We start from the raw sequence: 17,536 nt of genomic DNA on the forward strand, positions 1-17,536 counted from the left end.
AATCAAAAAGGATAAAGAAGGATACTACATACTGCTCAAGGGAACCATACACCAACAAGACTTAACAATTATAAATATATATCCCCCAAACAATGGAGTGTCTATGCTCATCAAACAATCTCCTCGCAAGTTCAAGAGTCAAACTGACCACAACACAACACTTCTGGATGACTTTAACACACCTCTTTCACCACTGGATAGATCTTCCAAATAAAAGCTGAACAAAGAAACTATAGAACTCAAAAACACATATAAAATATTTCATCCTTCAACAAGTGAATACACTTTCTTCTCAGCAGCACATCGATCCTTCTCTAAAATAACCATATATTATGCCACAAAGCAAATCTTAACAAATAAAAAAGGAGTAGAGATACTATCCTGCATTTTATCAGATCACAACGGAATGAAATTAGAAATCAACAATAAAATAAAAAGTAAAAACTATCCCAACACCTGGAGACTAAATAATTTGCTACTGAATGAACACTGGGTTGCAAAAGACAAGGAGGAGATTAAAAAAATTCTTAGAGGTGAATGAGAACACTGACACAACATATTGCAATCTCTGGGACATTATGAAGGCAGTACTAAGAGGAAAGTACACTGCATGGAGTTCACTCCTTAAAAGAAGAAAAACTCAACAAAGAAATGACATAATACTACATCTCAAAGCCCTAGAAAAAGAAGAACAAATCAAAAAGCAGTAGGACACAGGAAACAATTAAAATCAGAGCTGAAATCAATGAAATTGAAACAAAAAATCAATTGAAAAAAATTGACAAAACAAAAAGTTCTTCGAAAAAATAAATAAAATTGACAAACCCTTAGCCATGCTAACAAAGAGAAGCAGAGGGAAAACTCAAATCACTAACATATGGGATGAAAAAGGAAATATCACATCAGACACTACAGAAATACATAAGATAATTAGAAATTACTTTGAAAACTTGTATTCTAATAAAATAGAGAATATGGAAGGCATTGACATTTCTAGAGGCATATGAGTTGCCCAAATTGAATCAGGATGATATACACATTTGAACAGATCAATTTCAAGCAAGAAAATAGAAGATGCCATCAGAAGCCTACCAAGGAAGAAAAGCTCAGGACCAGATGGATACACAGCTGAGTTCTACAAGGCCTATAAAGAAGAACTAATACCTACATTCTACAAATTATTTTGTGAAATGGAAAAAGAGGGAGCACTTGCAAACTCATTCTATGAGGCCAATATCACCCTGATTCCAAAACCAGGCAAAAACACATAAAAGAAAGAAAACCTCAGACCAATATCTCTAATGAACATAGATGCAAAAATTTCTCAATAAAATTCTGGCAATTGAATACAAAAACATATAAAAAAGATAGTGCACCACAATCAAGTGGGGTTCATCCCAGGAATACAAGGTTGGTTCAACACATGAAAATCAATAAATGTAATTCATCAAATCAATATACTTAAAGATAAGACTCAAATGATCATCTTAATCGACGCAGAAAAAGCATTTGACAAAATACAATACCCATACATTTTCAAAACACTTGAAAAACTAGGGATAACAGAAATGTATCTCAACATTATAAAAGATATCTATGCTAAGCCCCAGGCCAACATCATTCTAAAGGAGAAAAATTTAAAGCATTCCCTCTAAAAACTGGAACAAGACAGGGATGCCCTCTTACACCATTTCTATTTAACATAGTTCTTGAAAGACTCACTGGCCAGAGCAATTAGACAGATGAAAGAAATTAAAGGGATACGAATAGATAAAGAAGAACTCAAATTATTTGCTATACCTAGAAGACCCAAAAAATTCCACCAGAAAACTTCGAGAACTAGTAAATAAATTCAGCAAAGTAGCAAGATACAAAATTAACACCCACAAATCAAAGGCAGTTCTGTATATCAGTAACAAATCCTCTAAAAAGGAAATGAGGAAAACTACCCCATTTACAATAGCCTCAAATTAAAAAAAAAAAAAAAAGTACTTGGGAATCAACCTAACAAAAAAGGTGAAAGACATCTGCAACGAAAACTACAGAATGTTATATAAAGAAATTAAAGAAAGATCTCTCTTGTTCTTGGATAGGCAGAATTAATATTGTCAAAATGACCATACCACCAAAAGCAGTATACAGATTTAATGCAATCCTAATTAAAATCTCAATGACATTACTCATAGAAGTAGAAAAAGCAATCATGAAATTCATCTGGAAAAATAAGAGATCCAGAATAGCTAAAGCAATCCTTAGCAGGAAGAGTGAAGCAGGTGGCATCACTATGCCAGACCTTAAACTATACTACAGAGCAATAGTAACAAAAACAGCATGGTATTGGCACTAAAATAGACTGGTAGATCAGTGGACAGAATAAAGGACACAGAGACTAACCCACAAAACTACAGTTATCTTATATTAGACAAAGATGCCAAAAACACACATTAGAGAAAAGACAGTCTCTGCAACAAATGGTGCTGGGAAATCTAGAAATCCATATTCAACAAAATGAAATTAAGTCTCTATCCCTCACCATGCACAAAACTCAACTCAAAGTGGATCAAAGCCCAGGAATTAAACCAGAGACACTGCGCCTATCAGAAAAAAAAATAAACCCAAATCTCCATCATGTCAGATTAGGCCCCAACTTCATTAATAAGACTCCTATAGCACAAGAATTAAAATCAAGAATCAATAAATGGATGGATTCAAACTAGAAAGCTACTTCTTGGCAAAAGAAACAATCTGTGTGGTGAATAGAGAAGCTACATCTTAGGAACAAATTTTTACCACTCACACATCAGATAGAGCACTAATCTCCAGGGTATATAAAGAACTCAAAAAGCTAAACACACACATACACACACACACACACACACACACACACAAAACAATAAATAAGCCAAATAACTGAAATGCAAATCAAAACTACTCTGCGATTTCATATTATTCTAGTAAGAATGGCAGCTATTAAGAACACAGACAGGGGCTGGGGATGTGGCTCAAGCGGTAGTGTGCTCTCCTGGCATGCGTGCGGCCCGGGTTCGATCCTCAGCACCACATAAAAATAAAGATGTTGCCGAAAAACTAAAAAATAAATATTAAAAAAAAAGAATACAGACAACAATAAATGTTGGCGAGGATGTGGGGAGAAAGGCACACTCATATATTGCTGATGGGACTGCAAATTAGTGCAGTCAATATGGAAAGCAGTATGGAGATTCCTTGGAAATCTGGGAATGGAACCACCATTTGACCCAGCTATCCCCCTCCTCAGTCTATACCCAAACGACTTAAAGCAGCATACTACAAGGAAACAGCCACATCAATGTTTATAGTAGCACAATTCACAATAGCTAAATGGTGGAACCAACCTAGATGCCCTTCAATAGATGAATGGATAAAAAAAATGTGACACATACACAATGGAATATTACTCAGCAATAAAAGAGAATAAAATCATGGCATTTGCAGGTAAATGGATGAAGTTACAGAAGATAATGCTAAGTGAAGTTAACCAATCCCAAAAAACCAAATGCTGAATGTTTTCTTTGCTATAAAGAGGCTGATTCATAGTGGGATAAGGAGAAGGAGCATGGGAGGAATAGATGAACTCTAGATAGGGCAGAGGGTTAGGAGGGGAAGGGAGAGGGCATGGAGTTATAATTGATGATGGAATGTGATGATCATTATTATCCAAAGTACATGTATGAAGACACGAATTGATGTGAATACCAGAGATATGAAAAATTGTGCTCTATATGTGTAATAAGAACTGTAATGCATTCTGCTGTCATATATAAATAAAAATGTATTAGTTGTTAAAAAAATAAAATAAAGTAAAAAAATAAAAATAAACAAATGAGTGAAAGGAAGACCAGTAGAGGAAAGAGAATAGTGGGAGGGAGGAGGGAAAGGAAAGAAGAGGCACTGAGGACTGAAATGGAGTAAATTAAAACCATACATGTATGATTTTGTCAAAATGAACCCAACTATTATGTATAACATAATGCACTAATAAAAGAAAAAAAGACTAAAAAACAAGGGGGGCAGGGAATGACATAAAAATTAAATGAAAGAATTAAGAGTTAAAGAAGGAGCAAAAAATCAAAGAGGGAGATAATAGGGAAAAACAGATTAGAAAATTATATGAAAAATCTAACGCCTAAATTAAAAGGCACTCAAGACAAAGGCAACAGGGAAAAACTAGGGAGAAGTGTTTCAGAGAAAACAATACAAGAACATATTTAATAATACAATCATACAATTTCTTGATTATAAAGGCACAATGAGCACTCACCACAATGAATGCAAAATAGTGTACACGACAGTAATTTACCAAAAAATTTTGAGTACATACCTGAATAAGAGACCTTAAAACTTTACATGTAAGAGACTGACACAAACAACATATAAATAAAGATCAAGGAAAACAGCATTAGACATTTCACTTGCAGCTCTGGAAAGCAGATGACAATGAAGCAACAGCATTCAAATTCTTTCAACCTAGATTTCTACACCCAGAAAGTACCCCCACACTACAAAAGGCACAGAGGTATTTTTGTACCTGTCCTAGGGAGAAAAAAATGCTGGATTTTTGTTTTAAGCCTTCTAGCGCTACTTGATTTTTAGTTTTATTTTCAACTGTTTCCTCACTTTGGTCTACAAGCATAATAGTACGCTCTATTCTCTGCAGTCATGCATGAATAGTACACACCTATTACTTCACCCAGTAAAATATGTGATATTAAAAAACCCACAAAATAATAACCTTTACTTTCATATTATAATGTATTATAAGAAGGACTTTAGAGGGCTGGGGATGTGGCTCAAGCGGTGGCGCGCTCGCCTGGCATGCGTGCGGCCCGGGTTCGATCCTCAGCACCACATACCAACAAAGATGTTGTGTCCGCCGAGAACTAAAAAATAAATATTAAAAATTCTCTCTCTAAAAAAAAAAAAAAAAAAAAAAAGAAGGACTTTAGAAACAGTGACAAGACATCCTTGGAGGTAAGACAGATACTACTTTCCTTTTCTTAAAGATGAGAAACAGGCTTAAAAAGATAAGTAAATTTCCAAAGGTATCTTGGCCAATGTAAGGCAGTACCAGGACCAGTTATGCCTAGTCCACATTCAGGATTCTCCTCACACATCTACAGCTAAGAAAGCTGTGCAGTCTATTCATGGCTTTACTTTCCAACTTCTTAATCTGTGTGAGCCCTGGGGAAAGGCAACTGCTTCCTCTGAAGTCACTAAAGCACACTATCATCCCTTACTCCACCCTAAAGACAACCCCGCTATTTATGGTCTCAAGTACCTCAGCAATGCAGCTCCTTCTCCTTCTCCTTCTCCAGGCCTCATCAAAAGAACTATGGTCCCAAAATAAACACTGACCCATGTACTTAAAGCTACAGCAAAAGGCAAATCCTAACCTAGAAAGAAGTTCACCAAATGTTTTTTTAACAAAAGGACTAAGAAGGTAGGTAGATAATTAAACAAAATTATCTTCACCTTCTTAAATGGTACTTATAGCAGAAAGACACCTAATAGGTTTTAGAAGTTCATAGGAATCCCTCTGGTTCATAATCATAAAAAATGGAACTCTGAGTTATAATCAGTTTTCAGTAGTTATTTATACCACAGAGGGATAAAGATTCAAAAATAATTCCCTCTTCTACTCTGCCCCACCAAATGTATTAATTGAAAGATAAGCTTCATTTAGAACGTAACAAGTACACATACACACATTTTCCCTTCCCATCCCCTCTTTCAAAGCAGAGAGAAACAGGAAGACAGACACAGACTCACACCCAAGACACCACACAACCACTCACATGCACACACTGAATGTGACGCTGGATTCATATGCCCTCCAGCTTTCCCTCATTGGATTATGGCCCTGAGTGAAGAGGTCACAGTCTTCACTGTATTAAAAAAAAAATACAGCTGCACTCTAGCTGATGTGCTATGAGTAAGAAAATGAAATGGTGTAGTAACAGTCCAGCCACTTACTCCACAGTACCGGTCGCCATTAAATATCTGAGGTGGCAGCGGGTTGCCCTGGGCAGGCTTCTTCTCTGGGGGGATGTTTTTGTACATCCATTGCCTCTGTTCTTCTGACATTGTGATATCCACCTCCTCAAACTCTATCTTGTTGGCTTCCAGAAATCTAACCACATCCTGCTGCTTCTTCTTTATCTAGAGAGAAGACAAACAAAAGAAGAGAAATGCTCATCTGAAACAATAAATATGTTTCCAAACTGAAACATGATAATGAGATTCGATTTCTCATTGTCAGAGGTAACCGATGCAAAAAAGAGGTGGTTGACAGAGGTGTCCTGCACTGTCTGCACGCTGGACATCCAATGCAGGACTATGCAGGTCCTGCCATAGAGACTTCTCTACCTAGACTTCCCAGAACGCTTCCCAGGCTCCATCAGATTGCCCAGAAGGAACAGACGTGAGGGGAGAGAGCTACAGCTCTCCAATGACCATGACCTCTTCCCACCTGACCCCCACCCCACAAGTAGTTGACATTTACAGTCACTAAAGCTCCTGCTGCCCCAAACCATTTGAAAACCGTGGGTACCACATCTGAGAAGCCAATATTTCGTTGATTGATGAGAGCAGCATTTCTATTCCCCTCAGCAGCCTCTTTCAGACATTTCACAGCTATAACCACTGTCATGAGAGAATCCATTCATCAGTTCACAAGAGGAAAATGTTCTCCGCTTCCAAGGTGAGAGGAAACCAGGAGCACCATCTTCCTGTGAACAGTTTCTTAACCCTCTCATTCCTCTTATCCTTCACTTTTCCTTCTTTGGTCACTAGGGGTCAGGTGTGCTCCTGAGGAGCTGTGGACACATCTACAGATATGCCAAATGTTAATCCACCTTCTAAAGAAGCTAAGGGTCTGTATTAACTAATACAGATGGAATGACAATATTCAGTGTCTTAAACAGGCATGTAAAACATAATAAAACAAGATTGCCTTTTCTAAGTGATTATGAAGAATCTGCGTAAAGAACAAACTTAAAGATGAAGAAAATTTTACAAGACCAGGGCAAAGAACCATTTTGAGAGATCAAGCAGTTAGAAAGACCTCTCATCAGAGAAAATAAAATGCTCACAAAATAAGCTCTTACACACAGTTATCTCCATCCTACCCAAACCCCCCCCCCCCAAAAATGTGTTATATGCTATGTGCAAAGAGCATTTGTTCACTGGGTTGAAGTTCCTGAATGACTAACAAGATGGTGTAGTTAGTACGGACACAAATAAAATGCTAGAAAAATAGGTCAACTTCAAGTTCAGTGATATTGTAAGATGAGAGAATTATGTCACAATTATAAATACAAATTTATAAAAGTGATCTGAATTTCTTGAATACAGACTTTTCTCATTTCTGAAAAGTTTACTTTTTTGCTTCACTGATACACAGTTTCAGAAATGCGGTTATATTATTTGAAACTTCAACTGGCTTAAAAGCATCATTTATTCCTGCTTAATTTCCCCTTAAAAGCCTACTAGATAGATTTTATTGTTCCTGTTATATAGATGAGGAAACTTAAGTCAAAGTGGTTACTTATTCTGATCTACAACTAGAGCATATTCTTGTGAAAACAATCATGTCATTTTCCTGCTTAAAATATTTCTAAAGGTTCCCCACTACCCCTGGGTATATAAATTCTATGTTAACTCAGTTTTTCATCACTGTGACTAAAACACCCAACAAGAATAACTTGGAAGAGGAAAGACTTATTTTGGCTCATGATTTCATATGTGTCAGTCCACAATTGACTGGCTTCATTGCTTTGGGCCTGAGTGAGGTGGAATGTCATGGCGGAAGGGCATGGTGGAAAAAAGGTACTCAATCATGGAACCAGAAGCAGAAAGAAAGAGGAAGGAAACAGAGACAAGACAGTGCCAAGGGCATTCCTCCAGTGACCTACTTCCTCCAATCATGCCCACCTGCCTGTAGTTTTCACCAAATCACCTAGTCTGTTCAGCTACCAAAGGATTAATCCATTGATGAGGTCAGAGCCCTGACCCAAAGCCCCACCCCTGAACACTGCAGCATTGGGGACCAGGCCTTCAACAGAGCTTCCAGGAGACATTCCAGATCCAGACCATAATAATGCCTTCTTAGCATACTATGATATCCGATATCCTTTGTGATCCAGTTTGTTTATAAAACAAGTTATTTGAATTTGTTCAGGAAATCATAAAACAAACAGTGACCTGTAATGCTACTACTAGGCAACCACTGTCAAAATTTAGAGAAATGAACTTAAACTTTCTGCTCCTGAGAGCTCCATAACTCCAACACATTTTAAATATTTATGATAGTAATAAAAAAATCAAGATACATAATAAAACCGTGGTTTTCCAAATAAAGTATACACAGATAACATTGTCTTTACCCCAAACTGTGGCCACTTTAAAACTCATATATTCTCATTACTAGGATACAGAAAAGACAAAACGGCTTCCTTACTTCCCTACCCCACCCTATACACACTGATACAAACTTGGCACACACCAGACACATCTGTTGATGCAATCCCTGTGGTACAACTGATCTTTCCTTTCACAGGATCACACTTGGTAAAACAGACTGTGTCTTGCTCCTTTCATTCAACGACATATCATAAATACTTTCTCTAGACACTGACATTTTTTAAAAGCGTTAATCTTAATATCTGCCTGAAAATCCCATCATGTACATATACAGCTAACTACTAGTCTATTGTTGGATATTTAGTATACTTGTAACTTATATAGTGGACATCTTATTCTATTCGAGCTGTTATAATGAAATACCAGACTGTGTGGCATATAAACAAATTTATTCCTCACCGTTCTGGAGGCTTAGAGATCCAAGATCACGATGCTCCAGAATTGGAGTCTGGTGAGGGCCCATTTCTTGGTTCTCAGATGGAAGCTTTCTGCCATGTCCTCATGTGGTGGAAAGGACAAGTTACTTTTCTGGAGCCTAATCCCCTTCCAACAGCACACCTCCTAATGTCGTTGCACTGGAGCTTAGGTTTAAACACATGAATTCCGTGGAGAACAGCCAGGAGGGGAGTGGTCTATGGCACAGAGATGCTGTGTTTCCTATAAACCAAGTGCTCAGGTTGTGACAAGAGGCCCAATCTCAAGCCTTTTGTTAGCCACTGATCCCCATGATTCCTGACTCTTTCATGAAAAGCTAAATGAGTAAAAAGAAGAAATGAAGACTTGGGCTATAGCTCAGTAGCAAGCACTTCCCTATCATGTATGAAGCACTGAGTTTAATCCTTAGCACAGCATAAAAATAAATAAAATAAAGGCACATTGTCCATCTACAAAAAAATTTTTTTTTTAAAAAATAAGAAGAAATGGAAGAAAAAAGAAAAAAAACCTAAGACCCATATAAGGTAGTTAATACTATATAAGGTAGTTAATACTATAGCAAATCACCCACTATACAAACTGGAAAAAATTTAACCCAGAGAAGGAAGTTTCCCAATGGATGTTTATGGCCTTAGCATCAGGAAAGAATATGAGTCACACCATTACCGGTTGTTTTTAAGATCTGCAGAGGTGACTGTGGCCTAAAACACTGGGGTCCAAGCTTTCCAAGCAGAGATGGTTTAGAGCTCATGGCCTTCAGGGTGGATCGCAAATGACAAAAAAGCTTCCCATGTAGCAATAGGAAGCCACCAAGGGTACCTCATGTGCTGGGCATGATCCCAGAGTCCAAATAACAATACCATGCACAATCACTTCCTTCACACAATGAGTTTTATTCTCTCCATGTTTCAGCTTTTCTGAAATGTAATGCAACTTACAATCAATATTTTAAAAACCTACTGAGCAAATGAAGGAGTAGCAAATTGTGGGACAATAATCTCTGACTCACCTGTGTCAACTTATCCATGGGTGGAAGGTACCTATAACTCCCATGTTTGTTTTTATTTAAATACACTTATTAGCCAAGGCCGACAGTTGCTATTTACCGAGTAACCAGTTTCCCTTTCTTAATAAAAGAAGTTTGCTTTGTTAGGAGAGCTATGTGTTCAATTACAAAAACCTGTTTACACAAATACTTCTGTAGGTAGAAGTGATTCCATGATATAGTTTTGGCCAAGTAGATGTAAGGCAAACTGTCCTTGGGAAGACTCCACTTCATGAATTAAAAGACAAAGTCTCCTTTTGCCCTCAGCCTTCTCTTTCCTTGTTTGTGGAAAAAAAAATGGAGAAAATTTGGAGTACATTTACAATGATTTATGTTTATGTTTTTTAAAGGTTCTTGAAGGTCATGAAGGAAATTAACAAAAAAAGGTCAGAGAAGTAGGAAGACACAGTACCTGGAGGTACAGAAACTATTTCACAAGGTGAAAACAAATGCCAAGATTAAGCAGGAAGCAGGAATCACATCTGCCACCCCAGTCTTCTCTTGCACAGCCTACTCTAAACTTTTCTATATCAGACAAACAAACCCCTAACAAGGTAAGCCACTCTTTATCCAGCTTCCTATAGTTTGCACCCAAGTGTAATACCACCTGATAAAATTCTCAACTGCTGCTTCAAATATCTTTAGAAATACTGTGTTATCAGGAAGATTTCTAAATAAAAGCTATTACCACACAGTAGAGCCTGGAAACAAAAACTGCAAGACATAAATTAAAAATAAGTGAGTGACAGCAAAAGAAACAATCAGTGGGGTGAATAGAGAGCCTACAGAATGGGAGCAAATCTTTACCTCAAGCACATCAGAGAACTAATCTCTAGGATATATAAAGCACTCAAAAACCTTTTTATTTTTTTTTTTAAACACGTTTCTGCCATGTGTCCAGTGCTGGCTTCATAAAAGAAGGTTCGATGCATAAAAAATTGCTAGTGAGTTTTAAAATTAAAGAGACAGACCCTCATTTACCTTTATTTCCCACCTAATGCGGTGGCGAAGTTTACAGAACAGGCTAGCAAGAGAGAGAGAGCAGGCCGGGGAGTGAGCTTTTATTGGGGAACAAAAAATTCAAGGAAACATCCCATCCAATGAAGGTTAAGGGGGACAGCATCCCAAGGTCAGGGCCAGCAATTGGGTCTTCGGGTCAGTGGCCAGGCATGCCCTCGTACCTGGGACAGGGTGGGGAAGGCTCTGACACCGCTGAGTCTAGGTGCCTCTCACCCAGCCAGGGAGATAACTCAAATCACGTGCGAGGATGGCCTCCCACACGTTTGTTCAAGATTTTATTTGAAAGCTTAATGAGGAAATACATGATATGCAAAAACTAGTTCAAATGTGTTGATGTTAAATAAAGAAGAATGAAAAAAATAATGTAATAATCAAGGTAATAATAACAATAATCAAGGGTAAGAATACAGGTACTAAGTGGTACAAGACCAGAAGCACTCAAAAAACTTAACACAGAAAAAAAAATAACCCAATCAATAAATGAGCCAAGGAACTGATCAGACACTTCTCAGAAGAGGATATATAATCAGTCAACAAACATTAAAAAGTGTTCAACATCTCTAGCAATTAGAGAAATGCTAGAGTAAGAACGGCAGCTATCAAGAATACAAAGAACAATAAATGTTGGTGAGGATGTGGGGGAAAAGGCACACTCATACATTCCTGGTGGGACTGCAAATTGGTGCAGCCAATGTGGAAAGCAGTATGGAGATTCCTTGGAAAGCTGAGAATGGAACCACCATTTGACCTTCCTAGGTTTATACCACTCCTAGGTTTATACCCAAAAGACTTAAAAGCAGCATACTACACGGGCACAGCCATATCAATGTTTATAGCAGCACAATTTACAATAGCTAAATTGTGGAACCAACCCAGATGCCCTTCAGTAGACCAGTAGATGAATGGATAGGGAAACTTTGGCATATATACACAAAGGAATATTACTCAGCATTAAAAGAGAGTAAAATCATGACATCTGCAGGTAAATGGATGGAGTTGGAGAATATAATGCTAAATGAAGTAAGCCAATCCCAAAAAACCAAAGGCCAAATGTTTTCTTTGATATGAGAATGCTGACTCATAATGGTGATGGTGGGGAAGCATGGGAGGAATGGAGGAACTTTCAGATAGGGGAAAGGGGTGGGAGGGGAAGTTAGGGGGAAAGACGATAGGAATGAAGATGGAATGAGTTAGACACTATTACCCTAAGTACATGTATGAAGACAGAAATGGTGTGAAAATACTTTGTGTACAATCAGTGACTTGAAAAATTATGCTCTATATGTGTAATATGAAATGAATTACATTCTGCCATCATGTATAACAAATTAGAATAAATAAATAATAAAGAAAAAAAGTGAGTAAATATTTGTAACTGGATCAATTGATGAATTTTCACTACTTTCTTCATAAAGCAGCAATCAGGGTATTGGACCTAAAACAGGAAGATATCTACAAAAGGATGAAAGTTGCATTCACTTTATCAATATACACCATTACATACCATACCCAGCAATTGAAGGGAAGAAATACTGCCAAATCTCTTGGGTTAGACTGGGGGCAAGCAAAATATCACTATTTTTATATGGCCTGCAGCTGAAAATTACCTGTACAGATTTAGATGATTGGAAAAAAATCAAAATAATATTTCATGACATATAAAATTATATGAATACAAATTTCAGTGCCATAAATAAAGCTATGTGGAAACAAATCAACACTCATTCATTTTACATATTGTCTATGGCTTAATTTGCCCTACAATGGCAGGGTTGGGTAATTGCAATAGAGAAAGTGTGGTCCCCAAAGTCTAAACTAATTACTAAATACCCTGTGCATGAAAAGCTCATGCACCTGTTGGGTTGGATTTCAGATCTTCATTCTTAATTTACGGTGCAAAGTTCACTTTCTCAGTGAGCCATCCCCTGCCCACCAGATTTTACATTTTAACCAGCCACTGCAGAACTTCACCCTTTCAATGTTTTTTCACCATAGCATTTAGCATGTAACATGCACATGTTTGTTTGTCCACCTCCCCCTACTAGAATATAAACTACCCGAGGGCAGGGGTTTTCTGATTTGCCTACTGCTGTATCACCAGTGGTGGCTGGCACACAACAGACACTGAATACACACTTGTTAACAAATACACAAAATGTTTGCAAGTACTTGAAGGGCAGCAAGACACTCCAGTCAGTACTTTTTCCTTGGGTCTCAGACAACCCTCACTCTAATCACTTTGCTGATGCTTTATTGTCTCCATTTATTAAAATTTTATCTACTTATCTATTTCCCTTTTTTCCTTTCCCTCACCTCTTCCTCCACAATGCCAGTTCTGTAAACACAGGGACTGGTGCACTCAGGTGGTCTTCAATAAACATTAACTGAATGGATGATTAAAGAATTATCACTTCAGCAAGGAACAGAGATTTCTAGGTGAAATTAAAGAAAAGCTATTCAAACTCACTTGCTAATTTAATTCAGGAATAAATGTTACAGGTTTAGTCTAACAGAAAAGTGGATCAAACACGAGTGTTTCTAAATCCTTAATTTTAAAAGTATGTTCTAGGATTCTATCTCTAACTGGAAATAACCAAAATAATTCAGAAGAATCTCTAGATCCTGAATGTTTTTTAAACACTTTGCTTCTAGCTTTGACAAGGTATGAAGAAACTTTAATTCTATTAGTTAATTTTTAAAATTGCAAGAACATAATGTGCTGCTTTACTCAAATGATTTTAAATTGTTAATACATTGCAAATTGATGGCAACTGAGAATTAAGCAAAAATGTTGGTATTTCCCTGATTCTGCCTCCAATTGCTATCATAGGGTTCTAACATCCTGAACCATTTTCCCCAAATACATCCAGGAGCTCTGAAACAAGCTCCTTAGATGTGCTTCAAGCTGTCTTCCCAGCCATAACACAGATAAACCTTTACTCTTTCTACTCTAGGATCTACAGAGGGCCCTAATGCCTGCACCCAAGCCTTCATGAACTATAGCCATAGGCCCCCTGGCAGCTGTCCAGGCTGTGCTGCAGTGTTTGCTGACAAAGCATGGACACTTAGCGACCCATGGAAATCTTAGTAAAGACGCTGTAGCTTTCACTGGCAACCTTCTGGCCTCAAGAGTCCCAAGGGAGTCGATCAGAAGACAAGATAATAAATTACATTGCAATTGACTCAGACTTATCCCCTACTCTGTGACAATGACCTCTAAGTAAACTTGCATGCCTTTACTCCCTCTTGTAGGTTTAGAGCTTTCCCAGGAGGTTGCCAGTTAACTTATATAATTAGGAAGACCCTGGAAATTTCTTCCAGAGGCTTCCAGACATGTCTCATCATGTTTAAATTCTGAGTGTGCACAGCTGATTCAGCAGCACCCTGGGACCTTTGGAAGCAATAGTAGATGAGGAAGCATAAACAATTTGAGTAAGATGGCTTTATTTTTCAAAAAATTGATATTGAATACAAACAACTGTGGGAAAGTAAGTTTAATTATAGACAAATGAGGCACAAAGGACAAAGAGGAGAACTGAAAGAAAGAAAAAGAACCCATGTACTTTAGAGATAAGACTGTTTAGGTTTTAATCAGGGTCCTGTCATTTGGGTAGTCTTAGAGAAATTACTTAACTTCTTTGTCAGCCTCAGTTTCCAAATCCATGAAATGAAACCAGTAGCTTTCTTTTTTCAATAGGTCTAGTGGAGAATTAAATAAGAAAAGAGCTAAGCAGTAAAAGACACTTGCTCAACTGTTCATTCAAACATATCAGCTTTTCCCTCTTTGCCCTAGATGTAGCTTTCTGCAAAAAGTATAAACTGGTATCTAAGTACTTTCAAAGGCAATAGGTTTTATTTCACCTACTTTCATACTTCAAAACCACAGCTTCCTTTTTTTTAATGACATGAGGTAGACGTAAGCTGGTCAGGGCTTTTTATGTATCTCAAATGGAAAAAAGTCAAAAGGTAGGAAGAGGAAAGAGAAGAGTGAAAGAGAGATGTTCTTAAAACTTGACAAAATTAGCAAAGAAGAGGCTAGACTGGACTAGAGGAGGCAGAGGGCCCCAAGACAACTCCTCCTTTCAACTAAAAAGGTAGGATAGGACCAAGGCTCTTTTCCCTTTCAAAGTTCCCAGGAACTCTTCAGCAATTGAGCAGGTAACTCAGAGATATATGATTTCATGGAAAATTCTTTAAATAACACTCGACTCTTAGACGAACTAGGCATTACCTTGTCATAAAGGGATACTGTATGAACCAGCTACACCACTCCTTATTATCTACCCTGAAGAACTGAACTCATCATATTACAGTGATACATGCATCCCATGTTTATACTAGCACAATTCACAATAGCATAGCCAAACTATGGAACCAGCCTGAGTGTCCATCAATGGATAAATTAATGAAAAAAATGTACAATATACACAGTGAAGGTTTATTCAGCCATAAATAAAAATGAAATTATGGCATCTGAAGGAAAACAGATGGAACTAGAGAGACCATCATGATAAGAAAAATAAGTCAAATGCAGAAGGCAATGTGGTATATTTTCTCTCATATGTGAAACCTAGAGAGGAAAAATGGAAGATGGGTGGGGGTGGATCTCATGAAAATCAAAGGGAGATCAGTAGATGAAAGGGACCAAGAGGTGAAGCATGGGAAAGGAGGGAGGAGTGATGGGGGGTGATATTGGCCAAACTATATTTTAAATTGTGTGCATGTACAAATATGTAACAACAAATCCCACCAATATGTACAACTATGACGTACCAATAAAATAAAATGTGGGAAAAAATAAAGAGGATACAAATGGCATGAAGTACTATGACAGACACTGTACAAATTACTCCAAAGCCACTCCCTCCGTCTCCTGTGGGGGCTGAAAAAACTAAAATTCTAATTTCCCTACCACCCATGTAGCTGACACAGCCACATGACACAGATTGGGGCCAGAGAGGTATGCCTAAATCAGCTTTGCCTTCCTGGTGCAGCAGACAGATTAAGATGCGTGGGCCTTTGGCCCTGTCCCTCCTGGTCTCCTTGCTTGGAATCCAGGTGTGAGAGCTAGAGATGGGGGTGGCAGGGGAGCCTTTTACCCTTGAGGGAACAGGCATCAGGTAAAGGACAAAAGAATCCCAGTAATGCAGGCCCCAATGAAGTTCAGCCTCCAGATTTCCCAGGAGACACCATGACACCACTGTTTAAGCTGGAGTTGGTCAGATTCTCTGTTCCCTGCACACATTCCTAATTGAGCCACTCACCAATGTTTCATTGTTGGGGAAGACAGCAGAGGCATAGAATAAGCCCTAACAAGCATCAGCTGTCAACATTCCAACAATGCTTAAAAATGAGATTACACGTGCCTCTGGTTTCTATTTCAGTTTATCTTACTAGAAAGAAAATACCAGGTTACTAAGTCAAAGATGACAAAGAGGCTGTCTTGCAAGAAATTGAAGCTTGGATTTTAGAGAATCAGAATGTAAGAAAGACGGATTGTAAAATACAGGGCAATTTTTGAAAGAATCGTTATTGTATGTTTCAAATTAAAACGATACAATTTTAATGATGCACAGACTGTGTTTTTTCCATCTGTGTATCATTAGCACAGTTCTTAATACTTGGTAGACACTTGTATTTCTATTAAACAAATAATTAATGAGCTTGAAAAATAATCTTAACATGTTTTTCTCTTTAACCAGTCAACTTTTTTGGTCATGCTTTCTTGAACAACTTGCACTGATTTCTTTTCTTCACGTTTATAATGCTAAATCATCATTCTAATTTGAGAAGTTTTAATTTAAAAACATCTCATCATCCTAAAGTATTCATTTTTCATACTACCTCCCAAGTACTTGGCATTTAGAAATATACCTTACAGAGTTTCCATAATAACAGGTGTATTTGAGGTAAAAGATGTTTCAGTTGAATTACAAATATTTTGTTTCTATAATCTTCATATTTATCATAGTCCATGCAAATAAATTCTATTAAGTACTTAACATTACTATATTAAAACATAATGTTGACATTGGAAATTCAAGTATGTTTTAAAGATTTTTTTTTCTTTCATATAAAAAACAAGTGTTCCAAATTTGCTGATTTTTTTCATGAAATAATGAATGGTTTTCAGGATAAGCTAACTAGCAGTTATTAAAACCACACAGATACCAGGTGTGATGGCACACATCTGTAATCCCAGCAACTCAGGAGGCTAAGACAAGAGGATCACAAGTTCAAGGATAGCATAGGCAACTCGGCAAGACTCTGTCTCAAAAAATAAAAAGGGCTGTGGATGTAGCTCAGTGGCAGAGCTAAAGTTAAAGGTGCTGAGTTCAATCTTCAGCACCTTTAAGAAATTCTGATAATGTTATTTTGTTACTGAAAACAATGCTATCATCTATAAAAACTATCACTAAAAAAACCTAGACAGATTTTTTCTAGTTTCCTAAAAGTCTTTTGAATGAAAGCATCAATGAGTTTTTTAAATATAAAAATGTACCATCTTTCACTTGATTTTCTGGAATAACAGATGGATATTTGATAATACAGTGTGATTTTAAGTATCAAAATTTT

At 37.3% G+C, this 17,536-nt stretch overlaps 1 protein-coding gene across 1 annotated transcript in view; it reads right to left on the reverse strand.

Annotated features, from left to right (window-relative positions):
- The window catches only part of Sh3bgrl2 (SH3 domain binding glutamate rich protein like 2), an 81,793-nt gene that overhangs the window by 25,531 nt on the left and 38,726 nt on the right, over positions 1-17,536 (reverse strand). The window contains exon 2 of the mRNA XM_026411074.2: positions 6,013-6,198. Within this exon, the coding sequence (XP_026266859.1) occupies positions 6,013-6,198 (186 nt within the window). The remainder of the gene's footprint in view (positions 1-6,012; positions 6,199-17,536) is intronic.

The sequence above is a fragment of the Urocitellus parryii genome, chromosome 8 (genome assembly GCF_045843805.1).
Source record: "Urocitellus parryii isolate mUroPar1 chromosome 8, mUroPar1.hap1, whole genome shotgun sequence".
Classification (NCBI taxonomy): domain Eukaryota; kingdom Metazoa; phylum Chordata; class Mammalia; order Rodentia; family Sciuridae; genus Urocitellus; species Urocitellus parryii.